The 22,736-nt window shown below is 33.0% G+C and overlaps 1 protein-coding gene across 1 annotated transcript in view; it reads left to right on the top strand.

Moving 5' to 3' along the window:
• The window catches only part of LOC132752112 (phosphatidylinositol 4-phosphate 3-kinase C2 domain-containing subunit alpha-like), a 37,327-nt gene extending 14,905 nt beyond the window's left edge, over nucleotides 1-22,422 (top strand). The window contains exons 8-15 of the mRNA XM_060742397.1: nucleotides 1,007-1,039; nucleotides 9,539-9,644; nucleotides 10,926-11,013; nucleotides 11,704-11,724; nucleotides 12,105-12,140; nucleotides 19,391-19,491; nucleotides 20,651-20,776; nucleotides 21,777-22,422. Coding sequence (XP_060598380.1) covers nucleotides 1,007-1,039; nucleotides 9,539-9,644; nucleotides 10,926-11,013; nucleotides 11,704-11,724; nucleotides 12,105-12,140; nucleotides 19,391-19,491; nucleotides 20,651-20,776; nucleotides 21,777-21,971 — 706 coding nt within the window. The 3' untranslated portion in view covers nucleotides 21,972-22,422. The remainder of the gene's footprint in view (nucleotides 1-1,006; nucleotides 1,040-9,538; nucleotides 9,645-10,925; nucleotides 11,014-11,703; nucleotides 11,725-12,104; nucleotides 12,141-19,390; nucleotides 19,492-20,650; nucleotides 20,777-21,776) is intronic.
• The last annotated feature ends 314 nt before the right edge of the window (nucleotides 22,423-22,736 follow it).

Genomic DNA, 22,736 nt, shown 5'->3' with positions numbered 1-22,736 from the left:
CAGAAGTTTAAAAAAAAACTGTCAAAAAAAGATTACACATGTTTAATTATTGCCCAATGTGAAAATATTTTTATCGGATAATTAGCGGGTCAATTTTTGACATAAAAATCTATTAATAGTAAGTGCATTTTTTTATTTTGTTTGTTTGACAACCTGTATTCAATCTGCTTTTAAAGACTAATTTTTTTTGTTAAATCTGAAAATACTGATCTTGTCAATTGCAGTAGATTTCTCGAATGTAATTGCTTACGTAATTTGGCGTGTTTTTTTGTTTGTTTGTTTTTGTAGTTTTTTGTTGTTGTTTTTTTACATTTTTACGCATTTGGACCTTAAATGCATTGATGAAATTTGATCAAAGCCTAATTATAATTCTGTGAGAAATTAATTGGCTTGACCCATTTAACAGACATTCTTTCATAATACACCAATAAACACTTTACTAGACAGGCTATTCTTGAGTAAAGATAACCGGTTGCGTATCTCACTGTATAAATCGTATGTAAAATAGTCTGGCATATGGTAGGTTTAACAGTTAATTTAAATACTTACCGTGACGTTTCTTTGATAAGTCGTATTATTAGCGGCATATTTCAAGACAACATAGAATTTTTTTGGGGGCAAATTTTTTTTATTTTTTTTCATTTTCCCAAAATACAGAGTCGGCGGGTCAGTAAACCGAAATATCAAAAAATAATGGCCTTAGCAAGCGTCATTGCTGTAAACTGATAAAAAAAGCTTATTGCAATGAAGACCCTGGTAGTTTCATTATCAAAATATAACAGTCAATTTACATGGAAAGCATGACAGAATGATTTCTTTATACGAGAAGAAAACAAACTTATTTATTTAATAAGTTATTTTTCAAAGCATAACACATTTATTGTATAAAAAATGATTTGTTAATTCTTTTGTCTTGAAAATTTGCATAACTGGACATTGTGGAGAAGGGAGTTGCTTTTTAACTGGTGATTTATGTGTGTGTTATTGAGTGTTCTTATTTATACAGGGTGTGGTCAGCACCGGTGGGAGGCAAGCGTTGGTAATACTGCTTGCATTGTATGCCTTATGAAAATGTTTGAAACCTTAACTTTCTAAATATATATGTTTCTCTGTGAAATGAAATTTTCCCATGTTTCATGCATATATCTTATACGAAATTACCTATCAAAGCAGCTTATAGACTGGCCTGATTTGCTCAGCAGGTAGAGTCTCTGGTCTATGGAGTTAGAATAATGGGTTTTCGCACCTGGTTTTGCGTAGTAATGTAGCAAAAGGGAATAAGTATATATAAGGACATAATACTCGACATAATAATACTGCCTGATGACATTACAATTTCTATATTTGAGCCGTTCAATGACAAAACCAACATAGTGGGTTTGCGACCAGCATGGATCCAGACCAGCCTGCGCATCCGCCCAGTCTGATCAGGATCCATGCTGTTTGCTGTCAGTTTCTCCACTTGTAATAGTCTTGGTAAGCAAACAGCATGGATCCTGATCAGACTGCAAGGATGCACAGGCTGGTCTGGATCCATGCTGGTCGCAAACCCATTATGTTGGTTTTGTCATGGCACGGCTCATTTGGGTTTCAAATCATTTGTGGGTTTAAATCCCACAAGGAAGCTATTCAGCTGGCTCATGGATTATTGAGGTGGCACCCGTCAGTAAAGCCAGTAAGACACTGTATGACCTTGACAGTATTAACGTGACTTGAAACCCTACAGAAATATTTGGACTGAAATAAAAGGGAAAAAAGGTCTTTTTCATAGATATTATTGATGATTGTAGCATTATTATTTTTTCTCTCACTTTCCTTTTTTCATGTTCTGTACTGTGGACAGAAATTCATATTATTGAATGAGAATGATTATACGCAGTGTTGAATATTAATAGAAAAGAATCTAGACACTAAGGATCTTTAATAAGTTGTATTACAGGTATATTACAATTTCTTTTCACGGAATATTTTTCCCTGTGGATAGAATGTCATATTATTAAATAAGAAGGATTTTACACAGAGATAAATAGAAAAAAGTATAGGCATAAAGGATCATCACTTTATTCAATGATATAACAGAAATGTTACCATTCCTTTTCTCAAAAATATTTTTCTCTGGATATTTATCAAAATGCTTATGAGACATTTTGCTGCATGTTTATATAGAGCAGGGGTGACCACTTTACAAAGGTATGAGTGCAGTGCTTATAAGAAGGTCATTTTAACTTATTTGATCTCACAGGGCTAGCTTTATGTCTTTAACTTCACTGTAATGTAAATAGTTACAGAAATTATGAATAAAAGCTATCATAAGCTTTTAACAAATGATAAGTTGTAAGATTGTGTAATAATTGCGTATTGTGCAAAAAATGTGTAAATATATGATATGCTTATCAGTAAATCAGTAAAATTACTGTACTTGATAGAATATCGTATGCTAGAATATCTTTATTAAAGGAATATTGTGTTAAAAAAATTGAAAAAATGTTTCCATGTGTGAAAGATATTTAGCTTAATTCATTTAAGGTATTGTTTTCAATCTTTCTTGTTGATTCTTCCTTATTACACTATGTGAGAACATATAAGATTATATTGCTTATTGTATGAATAATCTGAAAATAATAAGACTATTTATTTCTGTTGAAGTATCATAAGGCTTGATTTAACATCTTGCGTTATCTGTTAAGACAGTGCTTTTTGTCTTCTCATCCTTCATAAATGAATGACTTTAATTAATTTGTTAGAGTGGAGTCTAGCGATTTTGGTCCTACATGTTTGTAAAATTGATTTTTAAGGAAACAATTTGTTTAACCTTTTAGCTTGACATTCGTACCAACATCAAAACAATACGCCATTTATGGCTCAATGCTAATTTGAGAAAAAAAATTGAGTTAATTTTCCATTTGTGATGTCCATTTATGATTTTTTCTCCACAAGGATGCCTGTCATCGCAATGGTTTGAATCCGAAAATGGATTCTGTCATGTGAAAAATCATGTGAGAAATTGATCCAATTAGCTTGCGGAACGTCAGTGGTTCTACTCAGATGCTCACTTGTGATCTAAGTAATGCACATGAAGTTTACATTGACTACCAGTAGGTGGGACATATAAGGTTGCCATTTTGACTTTTATGGTGACAGTGTCACTTAATATCCAACAAAATATTCAACAGGGACCAAAATCTCTAGGTTTAGCTCATTTCTATTTAAATTATATTCCAGTGAATTCAGTATGCTGTATTATATATTAATGTATGAAATGGCACGTTGCTATTAATAGCAATATGTAATAGTTCTATAGGGAAAAGGCGAAGAATATAATGATATTTCTAACTGGCTAGACAAATTTAGCTAGTTTTGTCAGTTATTTTTGTATTAAAACAATAACAAGCAAATATTTTGCTTGTTTTTATTTGGTTGCTAAATTATATGCTTAGATAAAAACATCTTTTCATTGAAAAAAGGGGCGTCCATGGCCGAGTGGTTAAACCATTTGCCCCTCACGCTGTGGGTTCGAATCCCAACAGGGACTTTGGATTCTTTCATGTGAAGAAGCTATCCAGCTAGCTTACGGAACGTCGGTCCGGGTTCTGCTCAGCTGCTCGTTCGTGCCTGAAATAATGCACGGAAGGGCACCTGAGGTCTTCCTCCACCAGTAAAGCTGGAACGTCGCCAAATGACCTATACTGTGTCGATGTGACGTAAAACCCAATCAAACAAACATTGAAAAACCAGGAGTTAAGTGTTTACTTTAAACTTGTAAACAAGACAATGTTCACTTTACTTATTAAGCATATATAAACATTATTCCCTATTGAAATGCTTAGATTCGAATCCCGACATGGACTTTGGATTCTTTCATGTGAGGAAGCTATCCAGCTAGCTTACGGAACGTCGGTTCGGGTTCTGCTCAGCTGCCCATTCGTGCCTGAAATAATGCACGGAAGGGCACCTGAGATCTTCCACCACCAGTAAAGCTGGAACGTCGCCAAATGACCTATACTGTGTCGGTGTGACCTAAAACCTAATCAAACAAACATTGAAAAGCCAGGAGTTAAGCGTTTACTTTAAACTTGTAAACAAGACAATGTTCACTTTACTTATTAAGCATATATAAACATTATCCCCTATTGAAATGCTTAGATTCTACTCTTTGGAAAAATGATTTTTCAAATATAGTTAATTTAGTTTGAACAATTTTCCTGGATATTTACAAGATATTAGAAGCACTTTGAGTCTGCTTTCTGGATGTAACCAGTACTTGTGTCTTTTGAGAAAACATTTTATCTTGAAAACATTCTTTATTGGTTATGACACTGGAATTTTTATAGCTTAACTTTTTCAACCATTTATTTAGTACTACTCTGACTGGTTATTTTTCATAACAGACAATTTTCTCTTAGAAAAGAACTTCATCATATGAACCAAAAATTTAAAAATTTATTTTCATGAGCGATATGTTTCTCTTCACAAGAGGCTCTTATCTTTCAAATGTATGTAAAATCAGATATCAAAGTCATTGAAGTTGGATTCATTCTTTTAATTTATCATGTTTAATGTTATTTCAAAATAATATCATGATAAAAATGTTATAACAGTCTTATAATATATTTTGACATTTTATTGACATACAAGCAGTATTATTATGATCAGTGAAATCTTCAATTTTAATACTGTCATCTGTTTTTGACCCCTCTTATTGGCTATACAATAAGCCAGAAAGGAGTTTACATATATGAATGATTGCTACATTGTTTCTTGGCCTTTGTTGAAGAGAAAGCAGGTAGCAGTTTAATGCCTGTTGGGGTCTGTTTTCTTGTTCCATACATTGTCCTAAGATGTTTAGGGCTGTTTCTCTATGTCCAAGGAATTTATCTGTTGCTATGGTTCTTATAAGTTTACCAAGTGCTTGTTGTTGATCTTGATGTCTTTGTAGATGACTGTAGATCTTGTATTGTAGGAAGTACAGGAAAGGTAGAGAATCAACTACAGCCCAGTCCATCCAACAGTCATCATCTTCATCTCTGTGTATCATGTCAGCTTGTGTAGATCTGAACATTTCATATTGTAGTTCACGAGGAACACAGTTGATCTCTTCCTGTATAAATCTGACACAAAATGCTGTAATTTGTTTGATACAGTCCTCACTTTGTTCACCACATACCCTCATAAATTCTGCTGTTACTGCTGGTTGAGGCCTTTCCCAGCAGCTACATATAGGTACAACAGGATAAGAGTAATATTGTTGTTCAGTGTGTCTCAGAATTAGTTCAGCTTTCTCCATATCTCCTGTACTGTAGAACACTGAAGCCAATTTAAGTCTGCTAGATGAGGTATCTGAGTTTAAACCAGCTGATAACCAAACCAATGCTTCAGGTGACATTTGATTATTTTCACCTATGCTGGATGATGCTAAGATAGATCCATATGTGGTAAAAAGAAAAGGTGCTAGAAGCTTGAATGCAGCATGTTCTAATCTATTGCCATTATTACTGAAGTTCATCAATTTAACTACAAGTTGCTTTATTGTTCTTATGTTTTCATTTTTTCAAATGATTTAAAACAAGCATATACCGCATACTTATGTTAAATGCATTGCTTCCATACGTCGAGGTCAAAACTTGTTCATATATTTGAAGAGAAGAAGGAAAATAGTAAACTCTATGTGGTATCCTGTTCAGTTTTACTTGAAGTCTATGACCAAGATTATCAATATCAATACTAAGTAACCATTGTCTATCATTCTGTATAAGTTCACAAATATTTTTTGAAAGTTCATGTTTTGTCTCGGGTGTAAATTGCCCTGCCATCAAATTATTGCCCGGTATAATGAAATGTGAACAACGGTCATTCTGTACACAGCTGTGTAGTTCCAATAAGCAGTATGTTAAACATGTAAATAAATTGTTATCTTTCCATACACTTGGTTCTGTGTTTTCTATACAATGTAATAGAACTGTTTTACACATGAAACTTGATATATTGATTTCATTTTGAGGATTAAGAATCGATTTAAAAATCTTTTTTAAAATAAAAACATAAACCCTTTTATTTGTTTATATTTAAATTGACCCCCATTAATTTTTCGTTGGGCCCCCAAATGATGAGATTTCCCTAAAATTAATTTCCCCAGGATTTTAAACACTGACCTTACTTTCCCAGTTGGCCCCCCAAAAAACCCCCCAGTACGGGTTTTGCATATTTTCCCATGTCTTGTGTTGGGCCATCTCCAAAATCCCCTTGTCAAATCTAACCCAAACCCAGATGCTGTTTGAGGCCCAGGTTTTACAATCCATACCCTATCCCCGGGTTTTAATCAGAGAACCCGGTTGCCCTTGTTCACCCAAGGGGATTGGTCCATGCTCTACAACTTTTGGGGAAATCCAAACCCATGTAATAGTGTGTTTTTTTAAGGCATTTCTTTCCATTTCCCCTATCAGTTTTTATTGTTCTTAAGGTATGACAGTGGCCCAGGAAGGGGTTACATAAATTTCGGACCCCTTTTTGTAAGAAAAAATAACCCGGGGGTAGTGTTCTCATCCTGTATCATGAAAAAGTTTCCTCCCCATTTTCCCCAACCCTGCCCAGTTTTGTATTATTTGCCCCCTGCAAAGAAAGTCCCCCTAAGGTCTGAATGAAGTCTATAGATTGCCTTCACCCCCTGCTACCTAGATAATATCCAGTCATGTTTATATCAATTAACATGAAAATGATATTATACATAGTCTCATTCAGCATGCAATGTCTTCTCCTTATCATCACCATTCTTTCATTGACACCAATGTCATCTAAAACCTCTGATAACGCCAAGGATAGGTTTTCTCTGTAGTCGGGTTCTTGAAACATTCTGTAATATATTAGTAAAAGGGAAAATTGTTTCAGGCAGCTGTTAAATTAATTTTGTCACATTCTTCTATGTCTCACATATTTGTCGTTTATGTCCTAGAACAGATCAGAACAGGAGAGTCAATATGGACATAATTAAATATAAGATAAATAAGTTGGGGTACATATCATTTGATAAAAAAATATTGCATTTTTTCTCTATTATTTGTGGTATTTTTTATCTATTATATAAATTTGAATATTTGTTTTCAGAATTTTAAATGACACACTAAAATTAAACACTTATTCAAATATTCATGTAACACTTTCTTACATAATTCATTCAATATGGATGTGAAATTGCGTACATAGAATGATGTTTTAAACTTATGCTGAATGTTGGCTTTAATAATATTTCTTAAAAAAAAAAACAATCGAGAGGAAAAAATTCTTTTCATTTGAAGAGATAGGTGGAAACTTTACTTATTTAAAATTTACTTGGAATGAAAATGTTAAGGGAAATAACTCACTTCTATGGAATTGAAATTATGCTCATATAAGACAATCTTTTCTGAATATACATAATAATATAAAGAAAATATTATGTTTTTTTCTATTTAATTGAAATAGATAATACATTAAAACAATTATGTTATTTTTTTGACAACACCAAAGTTTTAATATTGAATGAAACATTTTCTTACATAATTCATACTACCCGGTATTTGAATGAGAAATTGTATATAAAAATAAAGTTTGAAACTTACTTTGAATGTTGAAGTCTATAATAAAAAAAACTAGTTCTTCCCGTCTGTCTAGATAGGTGGAAATTTTACTATATTTTTTTCCTCTTTTGGTTTTGAATGAAAAAGTGAAGGGAAATAACTCACTTCCTCTTCCTTACCGGTACATTTGTTATGAGAGTTTATTGAATAATGTCCCTTTTATGTATATACAGTAAATATAGACTTAATTATAGTAAGTGATAATATAGACTGAATTATTTCCCTCTCTTTAAATTAGTTTGAAATTCATTAAAACATCTTATTTCTTTTAAGAAAAACATAAATATGACATTTTAAGGATGAGAGTTCTTTCATAAGAAAACTTAAAGGCATATTATTGGCAGAACTAAGTCAAAATTGAAAAAAAGTGAAGACAATTAACACAAAATACATAATAAATTTAGAAAATAAACATATTTTAAATACAATGTAACATAATTAATTCATTATCATGTTTTCCATCGTAACATAGACAATTTATTTATCATGATGTTTACCATTGTAACAAAGACAATTGATTTTTAATGATGTTTACCATTGTAACAAAGACAATTGATTTTTCATGATGTTTACCCTTGTAACAAAGACAATTAATGTTTTTATGATGTTTACCATGGTTGTATAGACAATCAATAAATCATGATGTTTACCATAATAACATAGACAATCAATTTATCATGACATTTGCTACTGTAAAATAGACAATTAATTTATCATGATGTTTTCCATGGTAACATAGACAATTAATTTTTCATGATGTTTACCATGGTAATATAGACAATTAATTTTCCATGATGTTTGCCTTTGTAACATAGACAATCAATTTATCATGATGTTTGCCATGCCATGGTAACATAAATAATTAATTTTTCATGATGTTTACCATGGTCACATAGACAATTAATTTTTCATGATGTTTACCATGGTAACATGGACAATTAATTTTTCATGATGTTTACCATGGTAACATAGACAATTAATTCTTCATGATGTTTACCATTGTAACATAGACAATTAATTCTTCATGTAACATAGACAATTAATTCTTCATGATGTTTACCATTGTAACATAGACAATTAATTTATCATGATGTTTTCCATGGTAACATAGGCATTTAATTTATCATGATGTTTACCATGGTAACATAGACAATCAATTTATAATGATGTTTACCATGGTAACATAGATAATTGATTTATCATGATGTTTAACATGGTTACGTAGACAGTAAATGTGTCACTTAATCAGTCAACCAGTGAATCAATATGTGAATCAGTTAATTAATAAATCAATAAGTGAGTCAGTGAAAAAAGGTTAGTTAATTAATAAATGAATCAATCAATCAGTCAGTCAATAAGTGAACCAGTCATTCAATCACTGAATCAGTCATAAATAAATTCACCCAAATGATATGACTGGAGTTTACATTTTGTCAAAATAAGAACCTGTCTTGTGTATTTTCATCATATATTCTAACAAGACTATTGAAACTGCATAGTTTTTAAATCTTAATATTAAAATCCCATAAACTGATACTGTAATGTATTTTTGAAGTTGAAAGCAGAACAAAGTCCATTCCACAACAATGTTGAAAAAATTATAGTGGATTCAGGGAATGCATTGTTTAAATTTTAGATGCTTTAACATTGTGAGTTTTTTACATTCTCTAGGAAGAGTTGCAAATTATTGTGTTTCTTTTATTTTAACTTTGTAATGTTATTAGCTCTTGTTATGCCTTTTCACAGGAACCTGAAATCAATCAATAATTACCCAAAGTACAAAACAATATCACATACTAAATTTTATATATGTGTATTTGGTATGTAATCATAATTGTACATATTGATAAATTTGCAGGTTTCTGCCAAAATAAATCTATAAATAAATCTTAAATTGGAGAAATAAAGTGAAGTGAATTTATTTTCAGGGTGTTACTTGGACGCAGCCATGTGAAAGCTGTGGCTGAAAATAGGAAGTCAGAAATTGAAAGATTTCTTCAGGATCTCTTTTGTGCCTCTGGTGAAATTGTTCATGTAAGTTTGTTTCTACATTTTAAAGGCCGTTTATGTCTCAAAAATACTTTTATTTGTATTTCCAAGAAGCTTTTATTTCTTGTGTACTTTTTCGCAAAAGTTGCTCAAAAGTCAAAATACTACTGTTTGCCCTTGCTATAGAACTAAGAATTTATATATTTTTGGCATAATGTGCCTTTAATGGAAGACCATGACCATGAAACTTCATGCCAATCATAATAATTTGATAGGAACCTTTTAATGAGTGTATATTGGTCAGAATGAATTCGTATTTATACCCCGCACAACAAAGTTGTAAGGGGTTATACTGAAATCAGCTTGTCTGTCCTGTCGACCCTCTGGGTTTTTTTGCCCGTCCAATAACTTAATAATCATTTGGCGCACAGTCGTCATATTGGTCATTATTAGTAGATGAACCCTATTGATTTTAAGGTCAGTGGTCAAGGTCACAGAGGCTTGACTAAAAAAGCTTGTCAGCCCAAAAACCTAAGAATCCTTTGACCTACAGTCTTCATATTTGGCATGGAGGTTGGTCATGACCATTTGGTGACCCCAATTGATTTTGAAGTCACTGGGTCAAGGGTCAAGATCACAGGGCCTAAAGTTAAAAACGCTTGTGCGCTCAATTGCTTAAGAATGCTTTGGTCAACAGTCTTCATATTTGAAATTGAAGTTAGTTATGGCTAGTTGATGACCCCTATAGATTTTGAGGTCATAGGGTTAAAGATCAAGGTCACGGGGGTCTTGACTTCAAAAAGCTTGTCCGCCCAATAACTTAAGAATCCTTTGACCCACATTCTTCATATTTGGCATGGACGTTGATTATGACCATTAGGTGGTCATATTGATTTTAAAGTCAATGGGTCAAAGGTCAAGGTCACAGGTCATCTTTTATTTGTAACTCAATATTAATTTCTTCAACAAACAAAATAATTTACAAAATGATATTATTGTTTTTGACATGTGCATACATTTTATCAGACTAATGTGACTTTTTTTCTATTTTATGAAAAAATATATAGATTTAGAATATTTTTCATAAAAGTATTGTTGTTTAGGTGTATGACTAAAATGTATCAATTCCGACCAATTTTTACTCTGGTTGGTCACATAGAAATATGACATTACTGTGGAATAAAAGATGGTGCGAAATAAGCGATGTTGACAATGAATGTAAATTTATTGAATTCATTGAAAAAATTCAATATGAAATCTATTCACCCTTTAACTTGGAGGAGCTTTGTTTCCCAACTTATTTGAAATTATTGTACTTTTAAACAGTGTGAGCTGGTGTACACATTTTTCCATCCATTGCTGCGAGACGAACAAGAGGCCCAGAAGGAGAGAATTGCATTACCAAAGCTAAGAGGTGCGTTTTATAGTTAGGAAATAGCTTTTAAAGTTTCAGTGCACTCTCATACAATATTGTAAGGTTGCAGTTCAGATGTGTAGTAATATAGTAACAAGGGTCATAAGCACGTGCAAAATAAAACATGAAGTATTATATATGAATGCAAGAAAAAAATTGATAATTTTTTCTGTTTCCATGGTGATATGCTTTTAGTGAGACCCCTGTTAAATATCTTGATTTTCAATCAGTAGTCCATAAAAATATAATGTAAAAACTTTGACACAAAAATAAGTAAGGCACATGAAATTTATTTTGATTGCTTTTCCAGCTAAATATTTTAGGTTCAAAGATCGATGTTGCTTGTTTTTGATTGCTCAACATAACAAGCTCATAAAGTGCTGGTATCTTTCTGTATGGACTTACTTGATTTTTTTTCTCTTGTGTCAAGCAACTTTTTAGATCATCTAGATATAGCACTTAATGTCCTACCAGCTGACTAATTCAAGGGTTTCCGAACATGTGCAGATTGACAAAAGTGAAAGATAATATAGCCTCTGTTAGGATTGAACTCTTGACCTCCATATTAGGAGTCCAGTGTCATATTCCTTCAATTAAATCATATGTTAGTGAAATCATATTAGTTTAAATTTAATGGACTGTTCAAGTATAAGATTATGTCAAATATTTTGAAATTGTTTGTTCTTTCAGAAGAGAATAGATCATTTTCAGGTTTGCGAGGAAATTATACAATTGCTTTTCATTAATTTGACGATCACCTGTGTACAAGCTTTTTTAGTTCACTTTAATATATAGATCATTATCAACATAGACTAATAATTATCATCATAGATTTATAATTATCATTCCAGATGAATAATTATCATAATAAAAAAGAATTATCATCATAGATGAATAATTTTCATTATAGAAGAAAAATTATCATCAAAGACAAATAATTTTCATCATAGATTAAAACTTATCATTATATAAGAATTATATTTATTATAGAAGAATGATTATCATAATAGGCGACTTATTATTATCATAGACTAATAATTATCATTATAAAAGAATAATTATCATTGTATTTAATGCTTTTGTTTACACAGAGAAGAAAACATCACCAAAATCTCCCACGACCCCAGGTTGTTGTTTACCAGGTTTTATTTGTGTCACCTTTTAATCACTCATGCTTACTCTACTTTTTCACTCACCTGAGCAACAAAAAGAGTCTTTATTTTAATTACCGAAACCTCAGAGCACATTTTCTTATCAGTTTTTAGTCTGAGCCAGTAATAGAAAAACAAAACTTGATCAAAAGCACAGATAATCTTGAAATTCTTTTAAGACACAAAACACAAACCTATTTCTGATTGGTTAATTTTAAGGTTTTAAGCTACATAGAAATGTTATTAATACATTTTTGACAGGTTATATTGCTTCGTAAATTGTACAAACATTTGCAATATAAACCTCACCTGGCAGGTGGGGTCATATATGTTTATAGCCATTTATTCTGAGAATTTTATGTGTCAAAATTCTCTTTAAATTGTCGTAAGATGTGGCTTGTTATTCCTTTTTTTATATTTCATGTTTTAAAAATAAGATTTCAAGCGTGAAATGTTAGAGCGAGATCGCTGGTTATCTTTGATAAATTAGTAGCGAAAAATCGATATATACTCGTAGCAACCAATGAACTGTTCAAGAACGGAAAACTATTTATCTGTTGTTAATCACAAAGACTTTAAACTGTCCAATTTCTTCGAGAATTTTTGTAATACCAAATAATTATATACATTTTTATTGATTTATTTCGGTTTTTAGAATGAAATTGTTTGTTGTTGACCAATTCACTCTAAATGTTAAAGCATATTTACAATATGATATTGTTAAAAAATGAAATACTGAAACTTGAGAAGATGTGCTCTTATATAAATCCTTTTGTCCAACATATGTTAAATAGAACTTATGGTTTTGCTAGAATTCCTTTTAAGTCCAACATTATGATTATGAAAAAGCTGAAACCTAGATTAGTACCAAAATCTTTCTTGCATTGAATTGTTTTTTCTTCTTTTTTAACAGTTTTAAGATACTCTCCCTCAATGATTTTCCAGTTTTTGCATAATTATGTAACAATAATCCCCAACATCCTTTTAATGTCTTGGTTATGAAATCATTTTTGTGCCCCCACTATAGGGGGGGGTGCATTTAGATTTACCCTTGTCCGTCCGTCCATCCTTCCGTACAAACCCAGAGGTACTTGTGTGACTTGGAGAACAATGGGTAACAGTAAATTCTCTTTGATCCTATTCATTCCGTCCTTACTTGTGTGTCTCTTTTTAAGCCTTGTGTGACTAAAAGTGACCAAAAAGATCAAAGGAAAAGTCACATAAGTACCATTTTGTGAGTACATCCGTTCGTCCGTCCGTCCGTTCTCTTTTTGTGTCGCACGTAGCTAAAAAAGTAATTGACCTAGAGTCATGAAACCTTACAGGAATCTTGATCAGCATGTGAAGTTGTGCACCTGGGTATTTTCATGTGGATATATTTAGTATTTTTAGAGTTATTGCCCTTGACTTAGTAAAAATTTGCAATTTTCAACTTGTGTGGCATGTGACTCAAAAAATATTTTACCTAGAGTCGTGAAACCTTAAAAGAATGTTGTTCAGCATGTGTAGTTGTGCACCTGGGTATTTACGTGTGGATATTTTTAGAGTTATTGCCCTTGACTCAGTAAAAATTTGCGATTTTCAACTTGTGTGGTACGTAACTTATAAAGTAATTGACCTAGAGTCATGAAACCTTACAGGAATGTTGCTCAGCATGTGTAGTTGTGCACCTGAGTATTTTCGTGTGGATATATTTAGTATTTTTAGAGTTATTGCCCTTTAATTAGTAAATATTTTCAACTTGTCGTAGGTAACTAAAAAGTATTTGACCTAGAGTCATGAAACCTTACAGGAATGTTGCCCAGCATGTGTAGTTGTGCACCTGGGTATTTTCGTGTGGATATTTTTAGTATTTTTAGTTATTGCCCTTGACTTAGTAAAAATTTACAAAATTTAAATTGTGTTGCACGTAACTCAAAAAGGTTATGACCTTTAGGCTTGAAAGTTTTCAAGAATGTTGGTCAGCATGTGTTCTAATGTGTTGGATTTATTCAGTATTTGTAGTATTTTCCCTTTACTAAATAAAAGATTTTTAGTTTTCAACTTGGGCACATGTACCCTAAAAATATTTTACCTAGAGACATAAGATTGACAAATCGGTGGAGTGTGGGGGCACCCGTGTCCTATGGACACATTTCTAGTTTAATTTGTAGATTGTATATACAATTTTGATTCTGTTCTAATGTAAAATTACTGTACTATTTCCACTTTGACCCTTTACCCTGCTGGACTTGAAAGTGATTAGTCTTTGCCACCAGTATAAAGCCAGGCCAACCTGTGCATCCGTGCAGACTAACCAGGCTCTAAACTTTTGTTGTTGCTTTTTTAACTTCAAATTTTCATCTTGATATCCCCAAATTTGATAATGGACGGTTCCAAATATGCAAGCTTGACAAGTCAATTTAAAGATATTCAGCAATATCGGTTGAATAATGTACAAATTGTCCAAGAGTCCTCTCTCTGTCAGTCACACATTTTAAAGCCTGTTTTCCTGGAGACTACTTTTGTTCATTTGGTATTTACCTTATTTCTCCATATGCACAAAACACATGTACTCTTAATCTCCTACTTCGTCTTAGGCACTGCCTGTCTGTAATTAGACCAAATATTGTAGCTAAAAGAAACGAAACTTAAGATAAAGTGCTTTACTTCAGATGTCCAGTACACACTGATGAAAATAAATTGAAATTTTATATTCAGATACATTTTGTTATATATTAAAAGACATAATTATATAAAATAGTTATTTTATGTTTTGCTTATTTTGTCAGCTTTGAAAATATGTGTTAACTGTATATAACAATTGTATAAAACTCAAATGAGAAGGTATACAATTTTTCAACACAGCTGTTGTTTGCTGCACATGTAACAATAACATTGGAGTTGGGTTTTTGTAAATATGGCTTATGTTAATGCTTGGGCACGGATGTTAGTATATTGGGAAAAAATTGTGAAAGCAAAACCAACTTTTAGATTTCAATATGTTTGTTATTGTTATCTCTCTCTGTTTAAACTGTTTGTCATTGTCAAACTGTTTGTAGACATTCTCTAGGCTTTCTTGCATTAATTGATTAGTTATTTATTACTGAAATTTATAGCATAATTCTGTCATGAGTTCGAATTTCCATTTAGTAACTTGCAGTGGGGGCGGTGGCATCAAGGAGCAGATAATTACATGTTTGATCAAAATGTTCTTTAATGGTGTCATTTCTCATACAAACTAAAATATCACCATTTCTCATAGGGACTTCAATGGTGCCATTTCTCATAGATACTTCAGGCAGTAGTGCCTATTTTAATGGGGACTTCAGACAGCAGTACCATTTCATATTGGGAGTTCAATAGTGCCACTTCCGGCTGTTTTAAAATTTCCAAAGGAACTTCAGGCATTAGTGCTATTTCTCATAGGAACTTCAGGCAGTAGTACAATTTCTCGTTGGGACTTCAGTAGTGCCAGCTCTCATAGGAACTTCAGACAGCAGTACTATTTCTCATTGGGACTTTAGACAGTAATATTATTTCACTAAGGGATTTCCAGTAGTGCCAATTCTCATTGGAACTTTATGCTTTAGTGCCAATTCTCATTGGGCCTTCAGACACAGTAGTGCCATTTCTCATAGGGACTTCAGATAGAAGTGTCATTTCTAATACGAATTCTAGTTGTGCCATTTCTCATAGGGACATAAATTGTGCCATTTCCAACAGATATTTCAATAGGGCCATTTCTTAAAGGGACTGCATTTTAACCAATTTTCATGTGCCATTTTTCATAAGAACTTCCGTATTGCCATTTCTTATAGTTCAATGGCACCATGTCTCATAGGGACTTCAGTAGTGCCAATTTACATAAGGACTTTAGTTGTGCCATTTCTCATAGGGACTTCAGTAGTGCCATTTTTCATAGGAACTTCAGACTGTAGGGCCATTTCTCATAGGGACTTTAGGCTGTTGTGCCATATCTCATACAGACTTCAGGCTGTACTGACATTTGTCATAGGGACTTCATACTGTAGTGTCATTTCTTATAGGGATATTAGGTTGTAGTGCCATTTTTCACAGGGACTTTATTCTGTTATGTCATGTCTCATAGGGATTTCAGGCTAAAGTGCTATTTCTGATAGGCACTTCGGGCTTTAGTGCCATATCTCATAGCTACTTCAGGCTGTAGTGCCATTTCTTATAGGGATATCAGGTTGTAGTGCCAATTTTCACAGGGACTTCAGGCTGTTATGTCATGTCTCATAGGGATTTCAGGCTATAGTGCTATTTCTGATAGGCACTTCGGGCTGTAGTGCCATCTCTCATAGCTACTTCAGGTTGTAGTGCCATTTCTTATAGGGAATTCAGACTGAAGTGTCATTTTTTATAGGGATTTCAGGCTAAAGTGCCATTTCTCATAGGTACTTAAGGCTTAAGTGCCATTTCTCATAGGGACTTCAGGTTGTAGTGCAATTTCTTATAGGGACTTCAGACTGTACCGCCATTTTCATAAGGACTTCAGACAGAAGTACCAATTTTTATATAATGACTTCGGACAGTAGTACCATTTCTCATAAGGGTTTCAGATAGAAATGCCATTTCTCATAAGGACTTCAGACAGTAGTTCCATTTCTCATAAGGACTTCAGACAAAAGTGCTATTTCCCATAGAGAGACCGGAACGTAGTGTCATTTCTCATTGGGACTTCATTTATTAATTTTTATATTAAGGTAGTTGTCATGTAGGTACATGTACCTTGTATCAGAGTAGAGTTTGATTTTTGTAGGTGATTATGGCACGTGGAAATGGTATGTGGTCTAAATCCCAATGCACTCTTTATGAATGAGATTTTAAATAAAAACACAATTGGGAGATCACCTCAAGTATTCAGTATTTAGTTAAGTACACATGCTTTTTGATATGCAGTTACCATAACTATATTTTTAAATAGATTTTATCGAAAAGAGAGTTATTCTTTCACGATAAAACTTGAAAAATTAATAACCATTTGGTCATAGCATTGTCCATACGATCTATTTTCACTAGTGGCCTAGGTACATGTTTGAGTGAAAATATTACAGTTGGTGTTCACAAAGGACATATAATTTGATCAAATAAACTGAAAAGCATGTAATATGTTTTTATACCCCCAAAAACGAAGTTTGGGGGGGTATATAGGAGTCACCCGGTGGTCGGTCGGTCAGTCGGTTGGTCGGTCGGGCGGTCGGTCGGTCGGTCCAGACGTCCGTTGCATTTTCCTTGTCCGGAGCATAACTTGAAAACTAATGGTTGGAATTCAATATAACTACATACAATGGTCAAGCACATTGAGAGGAAGTGCAGTGCACAAGAACCATAACTCTATCTTGACTAATTACAGAGTTATTGCCCTTTGTTACTTTTCCTTGTCCGGGGCATAACTTGAAAACTACTGGTTGGAATTCAAAACAACTTCATACAATTGTCAAACACAATAAGGGGAAGTGCAGTGCACAAGAACCATAACTCTATCTTAAGTAATTACAGAGTTATTGCCCTTTGTTGCTTTTCCATTGCTTTTTTTTTTGTCCGTTGCATTTTCCTTGTCCGGAGCATAACTTGAAGACTAATGGTTGGAATTCAATATAACTACATACAATGGTCAAGCACATTGAGAGGAAGTGCAGTGCGTAAGAACATAACTCTATCGTGACTAATTACAGAGTTATTGCCCCTTTGTTACTTTTCCTTGTCCGTGCATAACTTGAAAACTACTGGTTGGAATTCAAAACAACTTCATACAATTGTCAAACACAAAAAAGGGAAGTGCAAGTGCACAAAAACCATAACTCTATCTAAAGTAATTACAGAGTTATTGCCCTTTGTTGCTTTTCAATTGCCTTCTTTTTTTTGTCTGGAGCATAACTTGAAGACTAATGGTTGGAATTCAATATAACTACATACAATGGTCAAGCACATTGAGAGGAAGTGCAGTGCATAAGAACCATAACTCTATCTAAAGTAAATACAGAGTTTATTGCCCTTTATTACTTTTCCATTGCTTTCTTTTTGTCCGGACCATAACTTGAAGACTAATTGTTGAATTCATTATAACTTCATACAATGGTCCAGCACATTGAGAGGAAGTGCAGTGCACAAGAACCATAACTCCATTTTGACTTATTACAGAGTTACTGCCTTTGTTTTTTTCCTTGTCCAGAGCATGACTTTAAAACTACTGGTTGGAATTCAAAACAACTTCATACAATGGTCAAGCACAATAAGGGAAACTGCAGTGCAACAAGAACCCATAACTCCATCTTGACTAATTACAGAGTTATTGCCCTGTGTTACTTTTCCATTGCTTTCTTTTGTCCGGACAATAACTTGAAGACGTATGGTTGGAATTCATTATAACTTCATACAATGGTCAAGCACATTGAGAGGAAGTGCAGTGCATAAGAACCATAACTCCATCTTGACTAATTACAGAGTAACTGCCCTTTGTTACTTTTCCTTGTCCAGAGCATGACTTGAAAATTACTGGTTGGAATTCAAAACAACTTCATACAATGGTCAAGCACAATAAGGGGAAGTGCAGTGCACAAGAACCATAACTTCATCTTGCTAATTACAGAGTTATTGCCCTTTGTTACTTTTCTTGTCCAGAGCATAACTTGAAAACTACTGTTGGAATTCAGTACAACTTCATACAGTTGTCAAGGACATTCAAAGGAAGTGCAGTGCACAAGAGCCATAACTCCATTTTGACAAAATACAGAGTTACTGCCCTTTGATACTTTTCCTTGTCCGGAGCATAACTTAAAAAGTATGGGTTTGGGAAATTTAAAACAATTCATACAATGGTCAAACAAATAAGAGGGAATGGTGCCAAAAAACTATAAAACTATCTTCATATTTATAGAGTTTTTGCCCCTTTTTTCCCCTTTTTTTGTCTTTCTGGACTTTTACGAGTAATTTATTAAATTATCAATGGCCCAAACCCCAATTGAAAGGAAAAGCAAATACATAAAACAAATTATTTTTAAATTGCCCCCAACCATAATCTATGTTTTAAAATTTTTACAAGGGATTTTGTTACTAGAAATATCATTTCCCAAGCAGACTTTTGGGGGTATTTAAAACCCCTTTAGTGATAGTTTAGTTTTTTTACATAGGAAAATGTCACCCACTGGCCATTAAATAATATATTTTTTGTACTTTTTTGTTTTTTGTATTTTTATAAAATGATTATTTTATGTCCACAGAAAATCCAATCCTTGTTCAGTCAAAACAAGGTCAGTTGAAGTTGTCACTAGAATATGTCAAAGACACGCTACATATAATGATCATGCACGCAAAAGATCTGGTAAGTTGCATGTCTAGTGTAGTTCTGTTAATGTAGTACAGACGAACCTCTGCATATAATGTTAATCCCATCAAAAGGTGTGGCTCAATCAAACCAAGTGTGCTTACTACATGTCATTATTTGAGCCGCGTCATGACAAAACCAACATTGTGGGTTTGCAACCAGCATGGATCCAGACCAGCCTGTGCATCCGCGCAGTCTGATCAGGATCCATGCTGTTCGCTTACCAACTCTATTACAAGTAGAGAAACTGATAGCGAACAGCATGGATCCTGATCAGACTGCGCGGATGCGCAGGCTGGTCTGGATCCAGGCTGGTCGCAAACCCATTATGTTGGTTTTGTTGTGACGCGGCTCATTTTGTTATTAATATTTCCGAGGGATCACTCTTTATCTAGAATTTTAAAAGTTTTTTAGTAAATGGGAGAATTGCAAATTTCTTTAAATATATTCCATCAATACTTGTAAGTTTATTATAAGTATTATATTATGTTAAACACATGTAAAACAGCCTCCCTGGTCGAGGGGTTAGAGTCGATGACTTCTAATCCAGTTACCTCTCTGGCGTGGGTTCGATCCCCGGGGTATGCTTTGGTAGTTTAGCAAGGAGGAAGGTAGTCTAATACTGGTGTAACTCTCCAGGAACGATGGTTAGGAAACTATACATTGTTGGGAAAAGGCGTAAAATGAATCAAACAAACAAAAAAATCAACACCTGTAAAAAAAATTATTTTCTTCCCACATTTTTGTGCTCCCATTTTATTAAAATGGGCTTTATACCCCACTTGAGCTCCAATTGGACTCGTAAATCCCTATGGGAGAATGGAAAAACCCCATGGGAGACTACGCCCAGCATTTTGTTATAGTGCTGTCTTTATATAAATGGTCAATAATCGCCAATTTCATTCAATTTACTGTTTGATTCAACTTTTTGTATTGAAACTATATTAAAAAGGGTAGTTGAGTTTGCGAAAAATCCGGAGGCTGTTCTATGCAAGAACTTTTAGTTTTTCGTTATTTTACCCTACTGAAGCTCCTTTAATAGACAATTAGAGACAAATATTTCATAATATTGATATAATGTTGTTTAAAGCTTTATTGAAAAATCATTAAAACTATTTAACCTACATATTATTATTCATTTGTATATATATTGCAGCCAATGGTTGGTTCTGAGCTACCAAGTCCCTATGTGAAGACTTATCTTCTACCCGACCCAGATAAACAGACCAAGAGAAAAACCAAAGTTGTAAAAGATTCAACCCATCCAACCTACAATGAAGTGGTTAGAATAAAATTTCAATTATTTGAAAATTTCATTGTTTTAATCTTTAAGCCTTACCATGCTAAATATCTTAAATGGACTTATCCATCTTTCAATTTGGACACAATCATTCATGATTTTAGAGAAAATCCTGTAGTATGTACTGAATGAATGGTGAACAGGGTAGGCCATAATGAGATTGCACTAATGTGCTGACTAATCTTGGTCTACACTGGTTGTATTAGTAAATTCAGTCCCCGCCAGCAGGGTATGTGCATAATGTAAGTCAAATTATTCTTTCATTTATTTAATAGCTTGTTAATTTCACTGTACAAAACAACGTGAAAATTTAGTAAGGCAGATCTGAAATTTTAGGCTGGCATAATATCGATTTTCTGCAGCAAAGTTTCCATTCGGTGCATACAGGGTCACACTTCAATATCCTGGTGAAAATAATGCTTAAGTCATTCAATTTATCATAAATAGATCAAATTGAACATTCTCAGAAATAATCCTTAAGGTTGTCTTATATCATTTGACCTTGTATCTCTTGTGATCAAACATCAGTTGAGTCTGTAATATTATCTTGAAGTGTAGATAATGTTAAAATATCTGGCAACATTTGTGCATTTTTGATTTTCGTAAAGGCAGCTAACCATCTAGAGTTTTAGAATCAAGTTCTTGAAAGGGCACCGGTTTTCTATTTTAATTTGCTTGAAATATACATCGGAAGCCATTAGTCCTCCAAAAATGATGTAAGCAAATTTTGTTTTGAACTTTTGAAATTTGTTGAACATGTGAATTTAAAATCCATGAACATATGTGAATGAATTTGATCTGAATCCATGAACACATATGAATCCATTTGTTTCGAATCCATGAAAATATGTTAAGTTAGTTGTACAGAATCCTCAGGCATATGTGAAGCAATTTATCACATTTTTAGAATCAAAATACTATTGCAACTGATGCTTAGTAATAATTAATTAAGAAATGAATATAACTTTGTTTCCTTATGCAGATTGAGTACAAACTATCACAAGACGTGTTAAGACAAAAGCTGTTACAAGTTACAATCTGGGACCATGATGTGCTAAGGGAAAACCCCTTTCTTGGGGCAGTGTATGTCAGACTTAGAGACATTGACTTTACCAATACAGTATCACAATGGTATAAACTGGAGAAACTACAAATCACAGACACAAATGCATTGTAACATTTTAACTATTTGTAAACCAGACAGAAAATGCAAAATTGTGATTGGATGATTTAAATTTTGAATTTATCATTGACCAATGGCATGGTAGGATTCAAAGACTGGTCTCAAAATGTATTAATAAGACCAGTAGATCGAATCAGCATTACATTGTCTTTTTTAATATAGATTTTAGCTTTTAAAAGAAGATTTGTTAAAAGTGTTAAAGGATATTCGAGCTAGAATGTTTTAGTATAAAAGCAGTATGCCTCTAGATTCTCATTTTTATAAAAAAAATTGAAAATGTATTTTAAAAGTGAAATTTGTGAAATGAAAAAAAGAAAGTAATTTACACATCGAAACTGCACTTCCATATCTGCAAATTACCAAACTGAGGTCTAAATAGCAAAATTAGCAACATACATTTATACTGTATAAGTCGTGCAATAGAATTATGATGATAAATACTAGATAGTCAGTTATTAATCGCATAAACTTGTAAATTATTACTTAAATTTGAATCTTTGACTTTTCTCAACATCGTAGTACATTTTCCCAAGTTTCATTTTCTTGAAATATTTGGTTCATCTGGAGGCTTGCAGCTTTAAATTATATATAAGATGACTATGACTTGGCTCTTCCAAGTTGTTATTTTAGTTGAAAAAAATTATTTAGTGCCATATAACACTACAATTGTTTGATATGAATGTTAAGTATAAATATTGCAGGCAAATTTAGAAGTTATCACAAGTCAAAACCATATCAACCATGCAGCAATAAAGCAAA

Source organism: Ruditapes philippinarum, unplaced genomic scaffold (genome assembly GCF_026571515.1).
Source record: "Ruditapes philippinarum isolate M1 unplaced genomic scaffold, ASM2657151v2 ctg7584_1_1_1_1, whole genome shotgun sequence".
NCBI classification, from domain to species: domain Eukaryota; kingdom Metazoa; phylum Mollusca; class Bivalvia; order Venerida; family Veneridae; genus Ruditapes; species Ruditapes philippinarum.
This window is presented reverse-complemented; position numbering and strand designations above follow the sequence as displayed.